This window comes from Protopterus annectens, chromosome 15.part0 (genome assembly GCF_019279795.1).
Source record: "Protopterus annectens isolate FY-2018-M chromosome 15.part0, PAN1.0, whole genome shotgun sequence".
Lineage (NCBI taxonomy): Eukaryota > Metazoa > Chordata > Ceratodontiformes > Protopteridae > Protopterus > Protopterus annectens.
In genome coordinates this window covers 653062042-653088806 of record NC_056749.1, presented here as the reverse complement: position 1 = coordinate 653088806, position 26765 = coordinate 653062042, and the positions used below count along the sequence as shown (strand labels likewise).

Below are 26765 nucleotides of genomic sequence, written 5' to 3'. Positions count from 1 at the left end.
GGTCTCTCAACAGGTATTGTTATGACTTTGTCATAGTCCATGTTTGGAGTAAATGACTTGAAGTGCACCTCCCTGGACTATATGAAGAGACATATGATCGAACTCACTGAGTGTGTCCCAGGCAGGTATGTCCATAGCCTTGAGTAGCATTCTCCCGTCATTCGTAATGATGCCTCAATACAAACAGAAAATTATTGACTTTAACCAACTGGCTTAGTTTCTAGTGTCATTCAAAGGGGATCCAGTACCTGACAGCCTGGGATGACATGATTGACAAGCCATGATGCTTTACCAGAGATGGCCTGCATCTGTCTCCCTTGGGCTTCAGGCTCCTGGGAAAGGCTCTTGCCTCCCCCACAGTGTCTTTTTAGGCAATGCCATGAGGTCAAAACTACCAGCATGAAAATTTCATCAAAATGTAAATTAAGGGTCATGGTGCAAAACACTAAGAATCTAAACATGAAACTGCACACATTGCAAGCATTCTTAACCCTGGAAGAATATGACATTTTTGCAGTCACAGAAACCTGGTTCAAAGCTGTGGAGAGCACCCCAGCCATACCAGGTTACTCATCGTATCATTCATTCAGACCCCAAGCCATGGGCAGCAAAACAAAAGGAGGTGGAGTTGAAATATATATAAAAGACATACACCCCTCTAGGTTGATCAAACAGTATGATGCACAGGATATACTCCAGGTGCAGTAAACAATTGACAAGACCCCTATTCAAATCATAGTTGGCTACAGGCCTCCAACTCTGACTCAAGATGCCCACTCCTCCTATCTGGACCTCTTTGAATTTATCAAGATTCAACCCTTTATCATGATCATGGGCTTCTTTAACTATCCAACCATAGATTGGAAGAAATACTCATGCCAAAACACAAATGTGCAGAGATTCCTTGATTTTGTCAATGCAAATGCCTTGGCCCGATTGGTTGACACCCCCACAAGAGGTGAAAATGTTAGACTTGTTATTAACCAACATGAGTAACCACTGCAACATCCCTACAGTTTCCTCATCCGTGATAAGATCCGACCACAAAGCAGTCACTTTCAAACCCCCCCCCCCCCCCAGCTAGGGTCAAACAAAAAACTTCTCCAAAGCTGATTACAGCTTCTTGAGGTAAGATATAAACAGCTTCACATCCCCCTCCCCCCCCCCCCCACAGAAACTGGCACATACGTCCAAACTTTCACCAAAGTACTATATGAGCATTTATATAGCTGCATGGAATCAGGAATACCAGACAGGACGAAATCCTCCTCCTCAAGGAAGAGTAAACCTGTCTGGTGGTCATCTACAATTAATAAACTCTATAATAAAAGGAAAAAATGCTGTCCAGGACCAAGAAGGATCAGATGTCTAATTGGAAGCAATCTGTCCTTTGCCTGAACAAGCAAATAGGGGCACTAGTGAAATCCTCCAAAGCCAATTTTGAGTCCAAACTGGCCACATCTTCTACAGACAATTATAAGGCTTTCTTCACATATGTCTGCAATCTCAAGGAAAGCACCTAGATCTGTTCAGAACTGGTGGTCAAGGACACCACATACACAAAACCTGTAGATATAGCCAACCTGCTAGCAGACAGGTTCAGTGAAAACTTCACTCCTCTGTCCTCGCATCAGTAAAACAGGACATCCCCAGTATCTGCCCCCTCCCCATATCTCTAGGGAGCAAGTCTTCACTGCCCTCTCAAAGGCAAAAAATACAGCCTCCATGGGACATAACATCTCAGGCTGTATCCTGCATGAACTCGGGCAGGAACTCGCAGCGCCATTAGACACCCTATTCAACCAAGAAACGAACCACAGCAATGTACTAGTCTAAAGAAAGAACCACCAGCTAATGAACCAACACACTTTATTCCTCTGACGTCTCGGCTACATGAGCTTTCAAGGAGTATAACATCACAAGTAGGCACCTGCCTATCAATTATACAATTAAAACTAATTAAACAATTAAATAAATCTCCAATTGAAATCAACATTTATTTTTCATTTTATTTTATTTAATTGTTTAGTTTTAATTGTATAATTGATAGTTGTATTTAGGCAGGTGTGTACTTGTGATGTTATACTCCTTGAAGGCTCATGTAGCCAAGATGTCCGAGGAATAAAGTGCGTTGGTTCATTAGCTGGTGGTTCTTGCTTTACCCTGTTCAGCCAAAGCCCGAGTACCAGCTTTGTCCCAGCCGAATGGAGGACAGCTACTGTTGTCCCTTTGCACAAAGGTGGAGCGTCCAACGATCCAGGAAATTATAGACCCATCAGCTTAACTAGCCTGATCTGCAAGGCCATGGAGCGGATTGTCATGTACCCCATTAACAAGGACATTGGCAACCTCCAGGCACTTGATCTGACACAGTTTGGTTTTGTCAAGGGGAGGTCATGCCTGTTAAATTTGGTCAACTTCTTTGAGACAGTCAGCAAGGCTGTAGACGAGGGTAAGACTATGCACACCGTCTACCTTGACCTGGCCAGTGCCTTTGGTACTATTCCCCACTCAGATATAATAGATAAACTCTCTCAACTAGACATCAATCCATATGTTACCAGATGGGTAGCAAACTGGCTTACTGACAGAACCCACCTAATGAAAATTGGGGAAGCCACCTCAAGTAGTAGACCCGTGACAAATGGTGTACCCCAGGGATCAGTTTTGGGGCCTCTGCTATTTGGGGTATACTTCTCAGAGGTGCAGGCCAAATCTAGTGGGCTATGGCTGATCAAGTTTGCAGATGACTACAAGCTGGATGCTGTCATCAATTCCCCTAGTGATGTGGACATCCTGCAAGAGGGTGTCACCCAAACAAATGACTGGTGCCAGAAACATGGCCTCAAACTGAATGCCAAAAAATTCAGCATCATCCCTTTTGGGGAGAATGATATCCCCACAAATTATCACATTGGTAATAAGGCACTAAGCACACAATCAGTCATGAGGGACTTGAGAGCCCAGGTTGATAGCAAACAGACTTTTGACCACAATATTGCCTCCATTGTACAGAAAGCTTTCTACATGGCCCACCTCATTAGTAAGGGTATCTCATCCAGGGACAAGGTGGTCGTAACATACCTGTATTCTTCCCTTATAAGACCGATTATTGAATACAATTCCCCTTTTGGCATATACCTCGCAAAGCACATGCAGCAGCTGGAGAGACCACAGAGATTCCTCAACCTGAGAATTCAGGACCTCAAACATCTACCCTACACAGATAAGGCTAAAAGCCCTGTTTCTCTACTCTGTCTCCTACAGTCTCCTCAGAGGCGATCTCTGTCTGGCATGCAAAGCAATCTCAGACCCTGCCTGGGACTGCTATATATCCGCAAGTCAAGCTCCACTCAAGTAACCCACACGCAAGACCTCATTCTGGTCTGTGGCATCAACAGGACTTGTTGGCAGGACAGATTTGTGTCCCAGAGACTTTTCTTTTGTGGAATAGACTCCCTCTCCATGTAAAGCAGAGTACCTCATTAAACCTTTTTAAGTGCAACCTTTATAACTGGATGAGGAACAGAAAACACACCCCTGGGATTCCATCTGTGTCCCTGCTGGACAGTGGCATAGGGTGCTGACTTGTTGGAACATGGGCTAAATTCTTGGCTAGGCTTGTAAGGGCCTCAGGGCCAGTAGCCTAGTGACTTCCTATGATTTCCGTTTCAGACGTCATGTCTTCAGAAAATGCATGCTAATGCAAAACCTGTTATTCTAGCAACGTTTCAAATTTCTAAGAGCAATAGTAACCATCTGTCCCTGATTTTTGCAGCCATATGTATTGCACTTGGAGGTTAGGCTTGAATGCATGTTTCTTTCCTATGTACAGCTACTTTTCTGCCTTAAGCCTTGGGGAATGGGAGAAACTAGTTTCCTGTGAGGAGACATCTGCTGTAGAAATTAATCAGAAAGGCAGATGCCTGCTGGTCAGCTAAAAACCCTGTTTGTGACTTTACTGAAGTAGTGTCCTGTACTGAAACATGTGTGGTTGGTGTGTACCCTTACACAGACTTGTTTAGGAGCACTATATCATCAGATTTAGTAATGTTTGTCATTCCAGAAACCAGATTTTGAAATGCATTATTCAGTAATTTTAACTCTTTTGACTGTTTGGTGTGTTTTTCGCTTGCAAGTCTTGTACAGAGAACCTTGTAACTAACTGACTAGCCACATGTGCACAGACCCTTGCATTTACCTTTAACTGGTAAGTTTTATGTAATAAGTGGTGGATCTCCATCGAAAAATGACTGGAGCTAGCTCGTTCAAACGTCTGTACATATAATTACATAACCAGTTCTTAAAGATACCTTAGTGGACCTACCCACCCATTGATCTCTGACAGAATACATTCCAGGTGTGTAATAATGTCTCTTCTCTAATGAGGCATATTGTCTCAGGTCACCTTAATTGTTTCATCAGTTGTGGTCATGTGATTTTTATAATGGTATATAACAATTAGAGGTATGGAAATTCTAAATTAATTTACTTGAACCTGAAGAAGCTCTTGCAACAATGTGTTCTATATTTTTAATTTGTTTTAAAATATGAAAAAATTCTGTATTCCACCAAACATGATTGCATTTCATCTTGCGTACACTAAGTTGAGGATACAAGTTTAGGTTATGTTTTAAAGGAGTAATGAACAATGTTGTTATTTTATTTGGAGCAACTTAAGCATACCTTGTTTAAGAAGTAATATTCTGTTCTTGTTTCTATATAAAGGGGTTTGCATTTAATATTTCTAGGGTACCTGGGCTCTCTCAACAAACAGTGCTCTGTACTGCACTGGATTAAAGCAGGATGAAATTGTACATTATTAAAATAAGTGTTTATTTTTGTTTGTATTAAGCTTAGAGAGCAGAACAAAGATAATGCACTGAAAAAAGAAGCAATTGAAGAGCTTGAGAAAAGCATGAAAGCAGCTGATGAGCTGTATCCAGGGATTGCAGATAGCATGGTGAAGAAGATCCTAGAAAAGTTTCAGAGGTATGTTTCTGTTTTTTTTTTTTTTTAAGTTTGTGTGTGTACATGCCCTGTTAAACCAGCTGGACTAGTACTGATACCCTGGTGCCAGAGACCTGTGCCGCCTGTGTTGTTGGTAACCCAAGTTCCACTAACATTCCAAAGTGCACTAGCATGCAAAGCATTTGAGACCCAGGGAACAAAGCGACTGAATTGTAAAATGCCTGGACTCCTTAGAGGATGAGGGATTTCCTGCCTCATAATCACTACCATCTAGCAGAAGACGGAGAGATGCACTCAGAAAAGAATGATGATAAATGCGAAGGCTGAGCATGGGAGTTTGCTTGGCAGTTTATAAGGACATCCTTCCTTTTTAGCTTCCTTGATGTGCATGGCCATGATATTGTATAGTAGCTGAAAGCTGTTACCATCTATTTACTTGACTGATGCAACTTCATGTTCCCCAGTACTCCCTCCCTACATACCAAGCTTTGAATGGGAATGGATGACGTATGTAAAGAGTAGCTACCAGCAATACCCATGCTTATTATTGCATGTACTCCTATGCCAAGCATAGAAAAAAAATAAAGTATTCTTTAGTAAATCTTAATGTGTAGCAAGTAGACACATGCAACTATAATGTGAGAGATCCTCTTGGGTGTGCAGTTAATGGTTCTCCACTCCATCACTCACAATTTGGGATTTTTCACTGTTTTTCCCATGCTCGATGTCATGTGTGCCTCCCTAGTACACAGTAACATTCTGTCAAATACAAGGACCATATTTAGCCCCTGATCCCCTGGTTCTTTTCTGTTCAGATGTGGAACTTGATAGACCTTTGTGACAATTTCCCATGTTCACTGGCTACAGCTAGAATTCAGAAGAGTCTTTTTGTCAGCCATGTAATATGTCAGGAACATTAGCAGCAGCAGCATCTTTATTTTCTACAATACGTACACATTGTGAAGCACAACTATTAAGTCCTAATGACTCACCATGGCCGCCATGTGACATCACATGGAGAAGCTTCTTGCCTTGCTTACCACAAGGATGGCAAGAGTTGACTACTCTATGCCTTGAGTTTGAAGGGAGGGGCCTATACAAAGGCCCATATCTCTGCTGAAGCACCAATAAAAGGACCTTAATGTAGAGGCCAAATCCTGATCAGCTGTGTAGAAGGAAGTCCATTTCATGAAATAATTCCCCTGGTGTCTGTAGGTGTTAAGCTCACCCTTGTCTTCTGAGCAATCCTATCCTCTTCCTCCGCCTCTTTTTGTGGCCAAGGAGGAGCTAGGGAGATGCTCTCCACCTCCAATCTTCTGTCACAGGCTGTAACTCCCACTAGACCCTAATTTATTAGCTGAACTACAGTTAGCTCTATTCTAACCAAGGGGCCTCTAGAGTCATTTGGCTACATGTCATGTATGCTTGAGGCTGAGGACTCTTCTTCCTTTGGCCAAGAAAGTACTATGTTCGCAGGTGTAGGGAGACTAGTTGGATCTTCTCGCGAATGGTGTTCACAGTTTACGTACTGGATGTCATACAGATTTTTGAAGTCTGGTGGGAATGTGAATTACTAAAATGGGAATGAACCTGTAGAGGGGGGACATGCTTTGGCAGGTGCACCACAAGAGCTAGATCTCAGGTTCTATAATACTGCTTTCACATGTTTGGCCCTGCACAACTGTGTGTGTAGGTGGGAGGGGAATTTGTGTGCAACACTCCTTTCACATGCTACCTGCATAAATTTGTGTCCAGATGAGGCAGGTTCTGGGGGCTTCATCCATCTCGGGATCTACAAGGATTCTGACTACCTCCAGGCCATTATCTCTGAAACAAAGTGCATCTCCTCCCCAGGATGGTCCTGCATTCAGGGATTGACTAGTGAAGTCAACTCTAGGAGAGGACTTCATGCACTGGCCTTCAAATCATATTCCTTCCCTTAAGAAATGCCAGAATACATAATTTAATGATGGAGGAGTTCCTGAGTCCATCCCCGTGTGGCTGCTAAGGATGCATTCTGGAGGCAATCAGAATCTGCTGCTGTTACTCTCAAGAAGGAGGGCACAATTTTCAAACAGTCTGCTGAGTGGTGCATGTTCCTGAACAGGCATCCTTTGGCTGTCTCTTGCAGATGAGCTATTTCTTCCAACACACATTATGTTGCCACTTTGCCGCAAGACAATGAGTCAGAAGTCTTGTGCCATCAGCTGTTTGTCTTATTTGTAGAGATTTCAGTCCTCCCTATTGGATCAGGAACTGAAAAAGCTTTCCGTCCTCCTGCTGTCTGGGCTTATTGAAGTAGTGTTTAAAGCACTGTATCCAGCTTTGAGGGTAGTTCCATGTAACACACATCCATTTCAACTGCAGATGCTTTTTTTTATTTCTGGGGCTGCAGATTCAGGCACTGAAAACTTCCCGTTGTCTTGTTAGAGCCTTCTGTGTGAGTTGGCTTGGCTGAATCTCTCCACCCTTAAGCAGTAGCTCAGAAGTTCTCATTGGTTGTGCTTCTCAAGGTCTCACTAATGATCCCTGAAAGAGGAAGCAAGTCCTTATCACTGTTGAAGACCTCGGTTATTCTATTTCATCCCCAACCAATCCACTTCCTCCTGTTCCATATCCAGCCAACATCCTCAAAAAAGCCTCTCTACCAACCAAGGAAAGCTTAAAGCATCACAATGTTCTATCCAGTGCCCCATCCAACCCCTTTGTCTCCAAGAGCAGATCATTTTGTCCAGCAAGGCAGTTTATCCAGCTTAGCATTTGCAGTCCTAATTTTCAGATCAAGCCATCTGTGGGAAAGACCGGATGTGTCCCCTTGGGAGGATTATGCAGGCTGTTCTTCCTTGAGAACACGATTTGAAGAGCTATTTGCATCAAGTCCTCATTACAGAGAGGATAACTTGCCCCTTAGTGATGACTATAGTTCAGGTTTTTGGATGGTGACTGTCTAGGAATCCTACTCAAGCTGCAAGAGAGTACTTGGATGGTATTACTTGGACCTGTTATATGCTTTCTGGTACATCATTCTGGTCTGCACAGGCAGCTTCTCCAGTTCATTATGAGTGGGTATCATTTTCAAAGTAAAGTATGCTCTTTTAATTTGGCAGTCTGGTTGAAAAAGTAGGGCAGTTTACCAGTTCAGGTCTCTCATGCTGCCTTCTCTGCCTCAAGGCTGGTATGGTCTTTATGTTGCTGTTTGTATGTCTGAGCATGCAGTGGTGTAGTGGACTGTGTTTTAGTGGTTGCAGAGTTACCTTATACATATGGATCCTCTCATGGCGTCAGTCCCCCTGTCCATGCTCCAGGTCATGATGAACAATCCCCATTAAACCTCCAGGTGGGCAATCTTATTGCTGCGGTGGTAGTTTCTAATGATGGATGCCTCACTGGGAAGATGGAAAGTCCACCTCCAGCTCTTCTAGGGAAGTGGTCTCACTAGCAAATGGGTTTCCACATCAACAGATTGGAGCTACAAGCGTCCATCCTGGTAGTGATGGTTCTTATAGTCAGATTGCTTCTGAACCCATTCTTAAGTCATTCTCACTACCAAAGAGCAATGTAATATATGAACAAGCAAGGTAGAAAAGTGTCATGCCACCATGCTACACATCTAGTCATGGGTCATAGTGAGTGTCATTGTCATCATTTTACAGCTTATGTGACATCAATGTGTTTATAGATTTTAGAGTCAGCTCTGTAGTCCTGTCCTAGAGTTGAGCTCAGAAAACATACATGGTCTGATCTTGTAGAACTGGCATAGTTCAGTGATTGGTCTCTGTGCCCCTTTGCGAATGCAGGGCTGCCTCTCCCTCACTGCATGCACCAGTGCAAGGGGAAGTTTACAATGAATACATTTCTATCTTCCATGCTTTGAAAGATCCCTATACAGCAGTGCATCATTTCCACTGAGTCTATTCCATATCACTAAGTTTTATGCAAGAAGTGACCAATGCTGATTCTTACTGCCATTTGGGGACTGAGAAAGTTGTGATTCTAGACACTCTGGTCCCTGGCAACATACAATACTCAGTCTGCGCCAAGTGTGCCCTTCACAGGACAATGGTGAGTTCCACTTTAGGGCATGGCTCCTGACATACACCCCTGATCCTGCAAGGACTCATGTCAGGGGTGTCTGAAATGACTAAGCCTTCCAGTAAGCCTTCTGTTTGGCTGGTGTATGCTTCCAAGTGGAAAAGCTGCTCTGTTTGGAAGAAGAATACCACATAAACCAGAGTTATATCTGTGTACCACTCCACCACCATTGACAACATGGACTTACAGCTGAAAGGCCAATCACTTCTCAAAATAGCAAACTCATTTCAACTTGAGGATGAAAATGGGGGGTTACTTTTGTATCTCTGCTTGTGAAGACATACAGTCATAAACCATACCCTGAGAAAATGTTCAGTGCTATTTTTTTGTTTTGTTTTACTAAGTAATAGAGCTAATCCTTTCAAGTGGAGGAAATTATTGTGATCTGTGCAGATAAAATCAGTGTTCCATTTTTCTGTGAAAATTAATTTCCATTTTATGATCTTACTGTATGGCTTGATTTATTCACTGATGTTCATCGTGTTTCACTGTTGCAGTCATTACACTTGGGTTATCCTGCTGGCAGGCTACCCGCAGTTGGCCTGAATTCCAAAGTCCTGGTCCGGTGTCAGTTGCTGTCGCCTCTTCCCTGACGTCAGTGCGCCAGGGGTATAAAAGATGCAGCCGACGCCATTTTCTCCAGTCTTTCTTGCCACGCAGCGCCCGAAGCAAAAGCAGTTGGCAAGTGCCGGTCGGCCGATTCCTGAGATTTTCGAAATCGAATTTCAGATCCAAAGTCCTCATTAAAGCTAAGTACCCCATTGAGAAAACTTTTTTCTTGCTCCAGACTGATGTCAGAAAAAGTTAACAATTCTATTTCTTGTGGGAAGCAAATGCCTCATAAGGATTTTCATTCTTACTGTATTCCTTGTCTAGGCCCTGACCACGATGTTGCTAGTTGTCGGTTTTGTGTTAGATTTAACCAACGCATTATTAAGCGTCAGTACGATTTTGCCTTTCATCACTTTGGCCAAAGATTTAATTATATAATGCCGTCAGAACAGCCGACGACTGGAGTTTTATAAAAAAGCACAAGGAAAAGGACAGGCATCCGAGGTCCAAAACAGATGAGGCCTCCACTAGGCCAGTCGCCGGTTCTCAGTGAGGCACTTTCGCAGCCCTTGACGCCCGCTACCTCAGAGCCATAGGCCGCTTCTGACTCCCACATGGAGACAACTAGGCCTCTGGATACTCAAGGTATTGGACACTCGGAAACTATTCCCTCAAATGGGTCCGGAGCCGCTGAGAAGGCATCGGCTTCTGAGGGTGTTTTCAGACCTACACAGTTATATGTCAAGTCAACCTCAGCTTCCAAGGCAAAGACTAAAACAGCTTTAAAGACAAAGAAACAAGTACGACATTCTCCTGGACAGGCTTCCATGCCTAAGGAACAGATTCTTAAAATAGCCAAAGACCTAATTACTTTGATCAGGGGTTCCCATCCCCCTCCTGATAAGAGGCCTAGGCAAGACACAGAATATGATTCTTCTGATCAGGTTTCCATTTCCTCTGACTCCACTTCAGAACAGGGATACTCTCTTCCTCCCTATGAGGATTCTGATGCTGAAGAATCTATCCCTTCAGCCTCTCCTCCTGAGGATTATTCTTTTGGGGAAACCCTGCATACCATGAGGGAGCATTTTCACTGGGAGAGCCAAGATTACTCAGAATCTAAGAAAAGGCTCAGAGACTTTCTTTTACTACCTCAGCACAGACCTCTTGCTATTCCTCCTGTTCTAGACATTGTAGGTGATGTATTTTCAGAGTCCGGCCTGTCTCCTGACTCTCTACCCCCTGCACCTGTTAAGCCAGACAGATACTACAGGGTTCCAGATTCTCATAAATTTCTATATAAAAACCCTGCTGTTGACCCAGAAACTATATCTCAACTATATCTCAGGGTCCCAAAGGGGTCAAGGCTTCCACTGCAAAAAACCCTGTCCCCTCTGATAGGGATTCTAGGGCACTGGACAGATGGGGGGAAAAAAGTTTACACTTCTGCTACCTTGGCTGTAAGGGCTTTAAATTGTCAGTTTCATATGCTTAAATATCAGCAATACTTAATGTCACTGCTAAAACAGAAAATGTTGACCAATTCTGAATGTTCTGAAAACAAGGAAATGCAGAATTTATTGCATGCAGCTGAACAATTGGGAAAGCATACTTTGCAATGTGGTTTTGATTCACTGGAGGCCTCTTGCAGGGCCGCTGTTACAGGTTCTGTCATTAGAAGGCATGCTTGGTTAAAGGAACAGAATCTGCCTGATCATGTTAAAGCAAAATTATTGGATGCTCCATTACAGCATGATACTTTGTTTGGTGTTAAGGCAGAAGAGGTGTTGAAGAAAATGGAGGATAAAGCGAAATCTATGCAGACAGTTAAGGATTTCTTAAAGGTACAGCCACCCAGATTTAGCAGAAACTGGCCTTCTAAGAATTGGTCCTTTCCAGTGTCAGACAGGCCACAAAGAGGCAGATACAGACGCCCTAGAGGCACATCCCTGCCCCAAGGCTCATACAGGCCTAAACAATGGGGTACTTCTACCTCCAAAAGCGGAGAAGACAAATCACAGCCATATAGGAAACAGTCCCAATGACTTTCCCCTGCCAATGCCAAGCACTTATCTTTTGGCAGCACCCTTAGGGGGGAAACTAGCACTTTTTTCACAAAATTGGCACATGATCACCCAGGACAAATGGGTCTTGAATATAGTGTCTCAGGGCTATAGGTTCCACTTTCACACCCTTCCAAAGGCAAAAGGTATGCCAGACCTGCCACCCAATCAATGGGCAGAGGCACAAAAGCAAGTTTCATCTGTCGTGGACATGAGGGCTATTCAGCGAGTACCACAGCAAGAGCAGGGACAAGGATTTTACTCAAGACTTTTCTTGGTACCCAAAAAGGACAACGCCTGGAGACCAATACTGGACCTGTCTATTCTAAACACTTTTCTGGACGTTCCAAAATTCAAAATGTTGACTTTGCAGCAGCTTCTGCCCATGCTGGGCAAGAAGGCTTGGCTTGTAACTTTGGACCTCAAAGAGGCATACCTGCATGTCCCAATCAGACAATCTTGCAGAAGATACCTCAGATTCATAGCTGGCTCAATGCACTACCAATTCTCTGCACTGCACTTTGGCTTATCTACTGCGGCCAGGGTCTCCACAAAATGCCTGGCACCAGTAATTGCATTTTGCAGACAGAGGAATCCAAATATATCCCTACTTGGACGACTGCCTTATTCAAGCAGAGAAAAAGGACATTCTACTGAAGCATCTGGCATTTGTAAAAAGATTACTAATTTGCCTATGGTACACAGTAAACGAAAAGAAATCAAAACTGATACCCTCTCAAGAGATAATATTCCTGGGTACAAGCTTAAATACAACTGCCCAGATGGCTTATCTCACGCCAGCACCAAAACAGAGGGACCAGCACACTCAGCAACAGGAATCAAATCCAAAATAATTATTTATTCAAAGGTGGCTAAAAAGCAACCTTCCATCAAATTACACAATTTATTTGGTGACACTGTGTAGGCAACTCCTAATAGCCTTGATTTTGGTCAAACTACCATTTGTATTAATAGTAACATTACACAGTAAGAGTGGACACCCTTTGTAAAGGGCCTTAAAGTAGCTGATAAGGAGTTGGCTGGTGGCAGTGATAACTACCTTATAGTCTGGGCAATATGTGGCATAGGTAGTAAACCTGTGCCAGTTTTTTTCCCAGGTGTGTGTGTGTGTGTGTGTGTGTGTGTGTGTGTGTGTGTGTGTGTGTGTGTATAAATCAAACCTCAAAGAGCGTGTGTCAGCTACTTGGGCAGGGACATGAAACACTGGTTGGACAGAGAGGGTGCTGGAGGTCTTGGCTTAACCACTCAGCTAAGATCTCAACTCTATAGCTATGTCAATGGGGAGTCTTATTGGGGATCTGGACAAAGGGGGAGAAACCAGCCCTGAACTGAATGTGGTCTCTGTGTGCTCTTAAGGTAAATTGCACTTGATACAGAGAGCTGCATCTGGAAATACTGTGTGTATACCCTGTTATCCTCCCAGTGTATGTCCCCCACTGTTGCCAGTGGTGAGGACTGAGGGTCCTTGATTATCGATCCAGTGGTGGGGCATTACACAACCAATAAAAAATCAGCTGGTTGAATGCACTGTATTTTCAGTATTCCAGTTCATGGCACAGTGGGGATCTGGAAATTTGCCCTTTCCCTATTGTAGGGCAATCTTGGAGTTGGTATACATAATTAACAGGGGATGCAGGGAGTTGCAATTTTTTTTTTCATTTTTGATAGCTAGCTGTTCGACCAATTGTGGTGGATCAGTTGTCTTTCAGAGTGGTTATTGAAGTGAAACCTCTTTAGGCACAGTAGTATGAGTTTGGAGTAAAATGGAAATGTGAAACAGAAGTGAGACTCAACCAGATAGTAGTGCTTTCTACTCTTCTAGTTATTTGCTAATTGGTTGACAGGTCTAACCCATTTTAACTACAGCTGTCCTCCTTAGACACAAAGACACAGGCAAAAATTTTACAAGTAACACACACACACACACACACACACACACACACACACACACACACACACACACACACACACACACACACACACACAGTGAGAGTGATCCACTGGCAGCAGCAGCTAAGTTGAAAGGTTTCCGTACCACTTGTACCAAAAACAAAGAGGGACCAGCACACTCAACTTTATCTCACGCCAGACAAACAAAGGCAACTGACTTCTTACTTCGAAAAGATGGCAACAAAGACCCAGTTATCTGCAAGAAAAATTCTGCAGGCTTTGGGCTTCATGGCATCCTGCATTTTGGTAATTCCATATGCAAGACTGCATATGAGGAAGCTACAATGGTATCTAAAAAGTGTTTGGTCTCAACATTGCCACAGCCTGGAAACATTAATTACCCTCATTCCCTGCCTGCAACAGGAGTTTCGATGGTGGGCACAGGCCTGTCACCACAAGGGACAGCCATTCACTTTACCCACAGCCAGGCAGACACTAACAACAGATGCATCAGATTATGCCTGGGGGGCCCACATGGCAGGAAAATGTATTCAGGGCACATGGCCCGCAAGCCAAATGCATCTTCATATCAATCAAAAAGAGATGCTAGCTGTACAGAATGCCCTGACAGCCTTCAAAGGATCTACTTCATCCAGGACAACTGCTGATAAAGACTGACAACACTACAGTCGTGGTACATAAGCAAGCAAGGAGGCACACATTCCTACCCCATATGCAGACAAGCCATGACTTTGTGGAACACAGCATTGACTTATCAAGTACACCTGCAAGCACAATTCCTGCCAGGAAAGACAAATACTCTGGCAGACGAACTAAGCAGAAACCTCATGGATCCTCACGAGTGGAAACTTGATCCACAAATCTTCAGCATGATGACAAGGAAATGGGGATGCCCAGACATAGATCTATTTTCCTCCCCTCACAACTGCCAACTACAGAGATTCTGCACAAGGACTTATAACATATAAGCATGGAAAGTGGATGCTCTATCATTCAGCTGGAAAAACCTTACAGTATATGCCTTTCCTCCACTGCCTCTCCTCCCCAAGGTTCTCCTAAAGGTCAGACAAGAGAAGCCAAAAAATATACTGATTGCCCCAGACTGGCCACGCCAGCATTGGTATCCAATCCTAAAGAGCTTGTCTCAAGGCCCAGCCTGGACATTACCTCAAATTCCTCATTTACTGACCCAACAAAACAATCAGATCCTGCACAGCCAACTCAGAACCCTAAACCTGGCTGCATGGCGGATAATATAACCACTCAGAACACACCTCTCTCTAAAGCAGTTATAGATGTTATTTTGGAGGCCAGGAGGCCCAGCACCAGAAAATCTTATGCAGAAAAATGGAAGAGATTCTGTGCTTGGAACCAGGCACAAGGAATTGACACGCTTGTACCAAATATTCCTCAGATTTTACAATACTTAACTGAGATGCTGGACAAAGGCCTATCCTTCTCATCAATTAAGATCAATGTCTCTGCCATTTCAGCTCATTACAATACGGACCCACCTATTTTTTCACATCCACTGCTAAGGCAGTACCTCAGAGGGGCCAAAAACATAAGACCTCCAAGGAGAGCACCAATAACCTGCATGGGACCTCAATTTTGTCTTGGAAAAGCTCACGCTGCCTCCTTTTGAGCCAGCCAATACAGCTGAGATAAAATTCTTATGGAAAACAGCTCTGCTCCTAGCAATAACTTCAGCAAAAAGAGTCTCAGTTACAGGCATTAATGGCTGTGGAACCTTTTATTATTTTACATCCGGACAGGGTTTCTCTAAGGACAAACCCAACATTTATGCCTAAAGTAGTGTCCAGTGTGGCTCTTAACCAAACCATTCATTTGCCTACCTTTTATCCAAACCCACAGAATAAAGGGGAGAGACTTCTGCATTCTTTGGACATACACAGGCAGCCACGCTTCTACTTGGACAAAACTAAAGCTTTCAGAAAGACTGAGCAACTCTTAGTGGCATATGCTGCAGGATCGCAAGGAAAAGCTATTTCAAAGCAGACTATTTCAAAATGGATAGGCTACTGCATTCGTTTCTGCTATTCTCAACATGGCAAATCAGTGCTTAAGGGCATTAGGCCACATCCAACCAGAGAAGCAGCAGCCACTTCAGCCTTCCTCAGAGGAGTACCAACCAAGGATATTTTGGAGGCTGCAACTTGGACTTCAGTGCACACTTTTACAAAGCGCTACCACTTACCTCTTTACTCTAAATCCAGAGCAGGCTTTGCCACTGGAGTTCTGCAGGGCCTCATAGCCACTCCTAATTCTATTTAGGCCCAGCCACCCAACCTCAGCTTTGGGATTCAACCCAAGTGTAAGGACTGCAACAGTGAAACATGATGAACATAGTACAGTTATGTACCTACCATAAATGTAGGTGTTAGAGTGTATTCACTGTTGCAGTCCAGGTTACCCTCCCATCATCCCCCTTTCATTGCTGGGACTTATCTGTACTTCTCTATTCTATACAACCTATGTGGTGTATTTGCTTGTAGATGAAGGTAATGTTTATGTTAGTGCATGCTTTTTTATAAGCAGAATTTTTAGCCTACCCTTTTGGGGGCACCTGACATCTGGGTCAAGAAAAACTGAAGAAAATGGCATCGGCTGCATCTTTTATACCCCTGGCGCACTAACATTAGGGAAGAGGCGACAGCAACCGATGCCGGACCAGGACTTTGGAATTCAGGCCGACTGCGGGTAGCCTGCCACCACGATATAACCCAAGTGTAATAACTGCAACAGTGAATACTCTCGAACATTTACATTTATGGTAGGTACACAACTGCACTTTTCTTCACAAGGTATTTATGTATATTGATCTCTGCTATCCACAAAAGGAGAATTTGTCTTCTCTCTGTTGCGATAGATGGATACTGGTCACCCCTTAGGAGTATTTACTTTGATGCTCATTAAACATTATGCAGAAGTTTTTTTTTCTACTTTCGGAGAATCCTGTTAACCTTACTGGATGTCTCCCTTCCACAGAGTCCAATATTTGAGAATTCCTTTTTATTCATCTGTGGGCAAGCTATCCTTATGCCTAGAAGAGGAGTGGCCCTTTTCAGTGGCTGTGGATCACAGAATCTTAGCCAATGTAGAAGTCATAATATTAGGCCCTCTTAACAGTGTCTGCCCCATTTTTTTTAGACTGCTTGCCTGTTCATGTAGTAATTCCATTAGACCTTAAATGAAAACTTCACACAGAAATGGAATATGTTTCATCACAGTGTAATATTCTGCACCATATTAATGCATCAGAATAATTCTGTTTATTACAATTAATTTGTTGTACCATAGTGTTCATGACTGTTACACTTAACATAATGTTGGTTTTCAGTTCTTTCCCGTTATTCTTACAATGCATCATAATTTCAGGCTGTCTAAATTTAAAAAACATATTTAGACATACTGAAATCATTGTGTGCAGTTTCCTTTAAACTGTCTCCTAGAATTATGTTTCTGTTGTGAATTGCTCTGGTCTGTGCTAAATAAGAGCTAAAAAAACTTAATCTGGTGGCATATTTAAATATGTCATGCAAGTAAGTAAACTATTTGCTTTCAAAGTTTGTTAATTATTTAAAGCTTAGTCAGTTTCTAGACCCTCCCCTCGCTCTTGGCTTAGGTCTTAAAAGTTCCCATGCAAGTCTGGCTGCTCTACTCATTTGTGTAGCACTGACAGTTGTCTTTTCAAAGAGTTGGACAGGCAGATTAAAATTACTTGTATTTATTTATTACTATCCTTAACTTTGAGTTCCATGGATAAAATCAGCCCAAACGGTTGAGTACATATTGAGTTGCAATATAACTGCCCTGTTTTATATGCAAAAAATATATATATATTCAGCTCTTGACACTTTGGAAAAAAATTTCATCTGTTATTTACGCCTATTTATAAATAACAATACAGGAAAGTATAAAGATGTGGCTTGTCTAACATTTGTCATGCAGGCTGAGGTAATTCCTTTCTGAACCATTGTAGGTGGAACAGTCATGATCTGTGGCAGGAAAATGATGAACTTGAAAAGTGGTAAATGATTTTGGAGTAGTAAACTTATGTCTAAATGGTAGGATCAAAAATAACTTTTGACATAAAATTACCTGCGTTAAAGGGTGGAGTCCCCCTTTAACAAGTCATTTAAGTCTAGCAGGGCAGACTGTGTCGTGTTAAACTGTAACTTCCCACAAGTTCAGCCAAAATGGCAGTACCAGAAAATACTTTTATTTGTTTTTTTTTTAATCCAAATGGACTTTTCCACACAAGCCAGAGTGAGTATTTCTGGTCATGTAAGAAAAAGCGTTTTTGAATTTTTTTGAGCAGAAGCTTCACATATACATGCACTGGAGATGAAAGTGGTCTGCCTGTCTTCCCAAAGCATGTGGTGGTGGTGTCTTTATTACATCCAAGACTATGGTTGTGGGGTGCTGAAATAGCTAAGGGAATTGTCCTAATAGTAATCTGCCACTTTGAAAGTGGCAAATCCTCAAAAAAGAAATTATAGCAGTAGATGTCCCGAGTCATATAAATCCCTTAGATTTGTTATGAGTTGGGAACTCAACCAGTAAGTTCTTCACGTTCTTCATGAGGATTTCCCAACCTCTAGATATGTACAATTGATTACAAGGTCTGAAACTTACCCATTTCCTCTTGCTCTTCCAAGTCTTGGGACATAGTTGCATAGTCGCATTCCCGCAGTCCTGAGCTGGAAAGTTATGTAGATCCTTCCAAAGTACTCCTTCATTGAATGTCCTCAAGAAGCATGCAGTCCTTCATGAGTTTGGTAATCCCACTTTCATAGGCTACCCTCAGTGCTGTCTGCCACTTTCTGGAACCATCTTCCATAGACTCAACTTCAAATCCAGTCTTCAGTTACTGCAATATCATGTTTTGCTCCTTAGGAAATGTGAATCTAGAAAACCAACCACCAGGATAGTTTACTCAGCCAATTGGAAGATTTCTACTCTGTGAAGAAAAGTCAGTACTTCAGCTTCATGTATTGCATTTCCCTTAAGGAAGCTGCATTACTTTTCACCCTCATTTAAGGCACACAAGCTTCCAAGGAACATTTTATCCCATTGGCGTTGTATGATGTTCCATATATATATGCTTTCCATGCTTACTGTGTCTCATCTTACTTCAGTGTGAGGGGGTCACTTTGCAGTTTATGGTACAGTTTTTGATGTTCATGTTCCTTCTGTCCCATTGTCATCATCATCATCATCCTTTTTTCATTTTATGTGGAGTTGGGTATGACACCAACTGTCATCACTTTTCTTAATTCAATGCCGTTCTCCTCACAGCTTTTCCCTTGTGTAGTCCAGCTACCTCTTGGCTAGATGTCCTCCTCTTGCCCTTTTTTTTTCCATTTTTCCTGGTTGTGATTAACAAATGGGCAAAAAAGCACCATTTAAAGAATAGAGGGCATAGGCTCGAACCTAGCTTTCTCAGTTGAACTTGAGACCCACAAGTCATGGGAAGCAGCACAAACTTTGAATAACTGCTGTTAGGAGAAGGGTTATGGGGGCCATTCTATTTAGGCATCAGATGTGGGGTGCACATTCTCTAGATGGAGTAATAGAGTAAGTTGGGTAGCATCAGGGCTAACTGCTTGGCGATGGGAAAAAAATGTCTCTTTTTAATATGGTCTTGTCCAGCTCATCTTAAAATCTTGTGGATGGCATTATTGCACAGCAATATGGATGTGTACTGCGGTGGTGGTGCTGCGGTAATGTTGTCGCCTCACAGTAAGACGTTGTCCTGTTCAATTCTCAGCTAGAGCGTCTTCTGTGTAGAGACATGCATGAATGGGCATACCTTCGTTGAAGGTTGTGTGTCAGGGCTGGCAACTCGGCACGTAAAAATCTACTGCCAATCATTAGCGCACCGGAGTTCCGCTTTTGCGACCCCCTAACCGGGAAAAGCCAAAAGACACAACAGCAATGCTCCCCCTGGCTCTGCTTTTCTTTCAGACCTGTTCTAATGTGCAATTTCAGAAGTTCTTACTTGTATACTTATTTGTTAATCAGGTAAATTAATTAATTCAAAGATCCTTTTTCACAAATGGTCAAGACCCAAGATAGTCAAATACACAGGAAAATCGTGTAAAGAATTTAATGTAATTTCTGTGCAACCTTCATTAGTCCTTGTTTAATCTCATAAGTGAATGTAGAAAGTGGTGAAAAAGAGGGATGATAATGATGGGTGATGGTGGTGATGAATTTCACAAGTGCATGTCTAAGGTAATAGTGCATTGTTAGTACTAGCAATGACTTGTCGACCATGTACTAGAATGTAAAGTGACAAGATATCTGTTAAGCAACCAGTCTTAAGCTGTTGAAAATAATCCACTGCAAGTTCAACTTTAACATAGTTGGCTCTGTCATGTTAAGTCAGGCGGTGACCAGGACAGGGAAGATTAGGAAGGTCAAGAGTTGTTGGAGTAAGAAGAAGAGAGTGGAAACGTAGGTAGTGTTAGGTGTAAACTGAGAGCATAGTGAGTGTTGCAGAGTAGTAGTAATAGTCACGTCATAGAGTGAAAAATGCAGTGTATTTTTCTCAGATTCATACAGTAGAAGTAAATTGGGCCAAGATCCAACCAGGAGGAGTGGGCTGGAACAAGATCCAAACAGGAGTGGACTTCAGTAGCACCCACATATCAGGAGTGGAGCATTTAGCTTGTTGATTAATTTTTTTTTTCTTGCTCTTGGTGCCTAAGATAGACCTTCTGAGTGGATCTGCATTCAGCAGATTGTGAGTCGGGGCAGCACAGAAGCTGTTTCTCCTGACTGACATTCCCTTTGTAGACTGTAGTACACTCCCTCTGCTTCTTGTTCAGGAGGTAAGCAAGAAACGGCAGTAGTTGCAGGCCACCCTCCTATGTCTTCTGAGTTCCCAACCATTGCTCTTATTGAGGTAGCACAGGTTTCTGCACCTCTCACATGTATCTCATAATAAGGGGATTGTTCCTCATTTTAAGTCTAAAAAAAGTCTGTGTTCTTCACTTCTCTACACCAAAAGAACCCATTACACTTTTAGTGTTAAGATTTTAACAGGTGTTTTGTCCAAAGTCTACAAAATGCAGCACTTTACTCAGCAATAGGTTAGATCAGTTGGGTAAATACTGAATAATATTAATTCATCATTTGTGAGAGATGCAGTTACATAAAGAAGCTAGAGTATATGCTGTCTCCCTCACAAGTCAGTACATCTGGCACTGAGAAGGTTGTCAACACAATCACTACACCTCAAACACCACTCACAATTACACAACACCCACCCACATATGCAGAGGTTCTCAACAAAAACAAACTCGGACAAAGGAGACCTCACAGGCAGAAACACGAGAACTCCACAACCCTCCACACCACATACCATGCATAGTCCACACACCAGTGTCTTGCAACCACTAAGGCCTAACCATAAACCCAACAATTCATCATAGGAGACTCCATTGTGAGACACGCACAAGTGCCTCTCACCAGGCCAGATATGGAGAAAGTCACAGTTAGTTGTCAGGTGCCAGAATCCGCCATATCACACATGCACTCAAGTCTCTCAACAACAGGTACTGTTATGACTCTGTCATAGTCCATGTTGGTGTGAACGACTTGAGACGTACCTCCTGGACTATATGAAGAGACATATGATTGAGTTTGCTGAATGCGTCACAGGCAGGTATGTCCCTAGCTTTAAGCAGCATTCTACCATCACCCAGAATTGATGCCTCAATACAAACAGAAAATGATTGACTAACAGTTGGCTTAGTTTCTGGTGTCATTCGAGGGGGATCCAGTACATGACAGCCTGGGAGGATTTGATCGACAGACCACGATGCTTTGCTAGAGATGGCCTGCATCTGTCTCACTTGGGCTTCAGGCTTCTGGCAAAGGCTTTTGCCTCCCCCATAGTTCCTCGATACTACCAACATAAAATTTCAGCGAAACGCAAATTAAAGGTTATGCTGCTAAACACTAGGAGTCTAAACATGGAACTGCACTCATTGCAAGCATTTTTAACCCTGGAAGATGCTGACATTTGTGCACTCACAGAAACTTGGTTCAAAGCAGCGGAGAGCACCCCAGCCTTACTTGGTTACTCATCCTGTCATACATTCAGACCCCATACTGTGGGCAGTAAAGCCAAAAGAGGTGGAGTTTCAATATATATTAAAGACACACACACCTCCAGGCTGGTCAAACAGTATGATGCACAGGAGACACTGCAGGTGCAGTTAACCAGTGACAAGGTCCCTATTCATAGTATAGCTAGCTACAGGCCCCCAAATTTGACTCAATATGCCCACTCCACCTATCTGGACCTCTTAAAATCTATCAAGATTTAACCGTTTACCCTGATCCTGGCTGACTTTAATTACAAAACCATAGATTGGAAAAAATACTCATGCCAGAACACACATGCCCAGAGATTCCACGATTTTATCATTGTAAATGCTTTGGAACAGCTAGTCGATACCGCCACAAAATATGATAATATCTTGGACTTGGTATTGACCAACATAAGTAACCACTGCAGCACCCCTATGGTATCATCCTCCCTGGTAAGATCCGGCCATAATGTGTTCACTTTCAAAGTCAACATCTCCCCTGACCCACCTGTAGCTAGGATCAAACAAAAAAAAACTTCTCCAAAGCTGATTACAACCTCCTGAGGGATGGTATAAACAGCTTCACAGCCCCCTGTCCCACTGTAGGAACTGACACCAATGTGCAAATCTACACCAAAATACTCTACTTGTATTTATATAGATGCATGGAATCAGGAATACCTGACGGGACAAAATCACCCTCTGCAAGGAAGAGCAAACCTGTCTGGTGGATATCTGCAGTAAATAAACTATATAACAAAAGGAAGAAAATGCTGTCCAGGACCAAGAAGGAGCAGGTTCCCAATTGGAAGCAATCTCTCCTTAGCCTGAACAAGCAAGAGCACTAGTGAAATCCTCTAAGGCCAACTTAGAGTCCAAATTGGCTACATCTACTAGAGGCAGTCATACAAGGCCTTCTTCACATATATCCACAATCTCAAAGGAAGCACCCAGATCTGTTCAGAACTGGTGGTCAAGGACACCACATACACAAATGCTGTAGATGTAGCCAATCTCCTGGCTGACAGATTCAGCAAAATCTTCTCCCCTCTGTCCCCCACATCAGTAAATCAAGGACATCCACAGTACCTGCCCCCCCACCCCTTATCTCTAGGGAACAGTTCATCACTGTCCTCTCAAAGGCAAAAAGTACAGCCTCCATGGGACCCGATAACATCCCAGGCTGCATCTTACATGAACTCAGGCATGAACTTGCAGCACCATTAGGCACCCTATTCAACCAAAGCCTGAGTACCAGCTTTGTCCCAGCCGAGTGGAGGACAGCCACGGTCATCCCTTTACACATGTGGCGCGTCCACCAATTCAGGAAATTATAGATTCATCAACCTAACTGGCCTGATCTGCAAGGCCATAAAACGGATTATCATGGACCTCATTAACAGGGACATTGGCAACCTCCAAACACCCGACTCCAGACAGTTTGGCTTTGTCAAATGGAGGTCATGTCTGTTAAATCTGGTTGACTTCTTTGAGACAGTCACCAAAGCCATGGACGATGGGAAGACTGTGCATACCACCTACCTTGACCTGGCCAAAGTCTTCAACACTATTCCCTAATCAGGCATAGTAGATAAATTCTCTCAACTAGGCATCAATCCATACGTTACCAGATGGGTAGCAAACTGGCTCACTGATAGAACCCTCCTAATCAAAATAAGGGAAGCCACCTCAAGCAGCAGACCGTAACAAGCAGCGTACCTCTGGGATCGGTCTTGGGGCCTCTGTTATTCCGGCTGTACTTCTCTGAGGTGCAGGCCAAAACCTGTGGGCTATGGCTGGGTAAGTGTGCAGATGACTGCAAACTGGGTGCAGTCATCAATTCCCCAAGTGATGTGGAAGTTCTCCAAGAGGGTCTCACTCAAACAAATGACTGGTGCCAGAAACATGGCCGGAACCTGAATGCCAAAAAATGTATCATCATCCCCTTTGGGGGGGGAGAGACGTCTTCACATATTACATTAATAACAATGTCCTATGTACACAATCAGTAGTGAGGGATTTGGGCACCCAGGTTGATAACCTGACTTTTGACCACCATGTTGCTTCTGTTGTACGGAAAACTTTCTACATGGCCCACCTCATAAGTAAAGGGTATCCCATCCAGGGACAAAGAGGTCATAACATCCCTGTATTCTTCCCTTTATAAGGCCAATTATTGAATACAGCGCCCCCTTCAGCATGTACCTCGCAAAGCACATGCATCAGCTAGAGAGGACTACAGAGGTTCTTCACCAGGAGAATCCAAGGCCTCAAACAGGTACCCTACACAGATAGGCTAAAAGCCTTGTCCTTCTACGTAGTTTCATACAGACTCCTCGGAGGTGAACTCTGGCATACAAAACAATCTCAGACCCTGCATTTATAGGAATGCTGCATATCTGCAAATCAAGCTCCACTCGAGTAACCCACACGTGCAACCTCAACCTGGTCTGTGATATCAATAGGACTTGTTGGCAGGATAGATTTGTGTCCCAGAGACTCCCCCATCTGTGGAACAGACTCCCTGTCCACGTCAAGCAGAGTACCTCATTATCCCTTTTTAAGCGCAACCTGGATAACTGGACGGGAAACAGAAGATACCCCTGGGATTCCACCTGTGTCCCTGCTGGCCAGGGCTTTGGGTGCTGACTTGGCTAAACTCTTGGCTGGGCTTATAAGGGCCTCAGGGCCAATAGCCTTGTAACCTCCTATGATTCTATAGAATAACTTTTTTGCAGGTATAAAGTAACACATTTTAACCATCCAGTGACCTTCCTAGTTGAAGTTCTTAGTAAGTTTTAGTATGTATTCAAACTTTTGCTCATGTGTTGCACATTCTGAGAGGTGTACTGCTCCACATTTTGGAGGAGAAGGATAAGAGCTTTGGTTCTGTAGTGGAAAATGACAAGAACACAAATGTTACTCATCTACAACGTTCCTTCCTAATAACCCTTCTCTGGAGGACTTCATAATCATGATGCACACTTTGAGTGTCCTTTTAGAAGGTAACAGTTTATACTCTGACCAGTGAGAACCTGGAAGAGTCAGAAAAGTATATTGTGTCACCAGTATAAATTCTAAGGAGTGTATTTAGTCACTCTGGAGAGATCACTGCAACATTTTCTACCCAACTGATTCAACCCATTGCTGAGTATGGTGCTGCATTTTGTAATCTTTGAACAAACCACTTCGAACAATTTTTAAATGTACAATGATGATTCTTTACTAGGAAAATCAAAGGGCTTTAAAAGAGCTAAACACAAAGGCTTCAGGGACTGTCATTATCTCCTAGAGGTGAAATCTGCATGGCTGTAAAGTAATTTGTCCTCCTATTCATTGTTGCAGTATTCTTTACTTATGGGTAGTATTCTGTCCATTCGACCTGACATCCGGCCAGTGTACAAAATTTTTTAGCCACTGTCAGTTCATGGGACATCGCACATCTGTTTTGACATCAGCAGCCATAAAAGGACATTTGCACATGCCATCCTCAGATGTCTTCTGCCGCCAACCGGAAGGTTGACTCATGCATACGGTCAGCAGTCGAATTTCGTGTGCATCTCTACCAGCTTTTTGATAAGTGCCCCATTGGTAATTTATTTTCTTGCTACTACTGTCTGTTTTTTGTTCATGTCATCCAGGAAGGGCAGGTGTAGGTATGGAAGGCAAATTCCACATAAAGATAGCCACAACCTCTGTCTTTGTTGTTTAGGGCCTAGTCACAACTACCGATCCTGTTCCATCTGTCAGGCCTTTGTGCCTAAGACTTTGCATAGTTGGCTGTCAGCTCTTAGTCTGTATCTTGAGAATCAGCAGCTTAAATGTCTGGCTGAAGACATTGTGGAGGGTTCTGGGGGTCCTTCGGCCGAGCCAACTTTGAAGAGGAAAGTGAGCAAGCAGAAACTTGAATCATCTTAAGCTGTGCCTTCTCCATCGGACATACCCCTTGAGGTCAGTGAAGACCCAGTGGCATGGTTGGAGGTCTGGTCTGCTTCTTCGGCAGGTACCTCTGTGGAAGCTGCCAAGGGAGTGGATCCCAGCACATCCGAGACTATGCAGACATCCATTTCGGGCAATATGGGGGGACCAGTGCTTGTGCTGGAAGACTCCGGCGACATCTCTGCTGTTGCGACTAGGATCCTCCTTTAACTGCGTCAGCTGTTAGCCCAACATCGGGTTCCTCTTCTCCCCTCTCACAAAGACATATGAAGAAGAAATAAAAGACAAAACATCCCAACATTCCTTCTCCTCATTCGGATTGGGATGCCTTTTCCCAGGATCTGATTAAGGTCTTGATGGCCTTGAAGCCTACTTCCTCTCTTCCTCAGCCTTCTTTCACTTCCTTTCTGGTGCAAGCTGCTGAGTCACAGGTGCTTGACTCTGATTCTGAGGATTCTTCCTTTGATGATGATGCCCTGGCATATTCCACCTGAATTACCTCACCTCTGGAATGTGCATCCCCTGAGGAGGAATCCAACGGAGGGGATTCCCTTCAAGAAGAAATCTCCTTTGGAGAGACTATTAATAAAATGAGTTCTTCAAATGGGATTGTTCCTAGATTTCTAAAGAACAGAAGAGGTGTTATGACCTCCTTTAGATGGAGGTTCCCTCTCCCTCAGGAGTTCCTCCAGTCCTTCCAGCTTTCCTAGACACATTTGCTTCCTCTTCTATAGCTCCATATTCTCAGGCCCCCACTACCAAGAAGCCTGACAGATTTTATAAGGTACCAGATGACTGCAAATTTCTCCATAAGTGTCCCTGTGCAGACCCAGCTGTGGTCTCTATAGTTTTAGGTAAGTCTTCCAGGTTATCTCCTGCCAAACTTCTTCCATCTGGTAAAGAGAGCAAGATTCTTGAGAGACTTGGTAAAAAGGTATGTACCTCTTCCACTTTAGCTGTTAGAGTTATTAACTACTGGACTCGCATGTGTAGGTACTCCTTAGCTTTGCTTTCTCAAGCTTCACAGGCCTAGGTTCATAGTATGTACTAGGCTATCTGCCTGAGGGCATCTGTAAGCCTAGCCAGAATG

General features: G+C 43.3%; 1 protein-coding gene across 2 annotated transcripts in view; it reads left to right on the top strand.

Annotated features, from left to right (window-relative positions):
- LOC122789986 (serine/threonine-protein kinase 26-like) overlaps positions 1-26765 on the top strand; it is an 809573-nt gene that overhangs the window by 769158 nt on the left and 13650 nt on the right. For both annotated transcript variants that reach the window (XM_044057496.1, XM_044057497.1), the window contains one exon: positions 4856-4992. In XM_044057496.1, coding sequence (XP_043913431.1) covers positions 4856-4992 — 137 coding nt within the window. The remainder of the gene's footprint in view (positions 1-4855; positions 4993-26765) is intronic.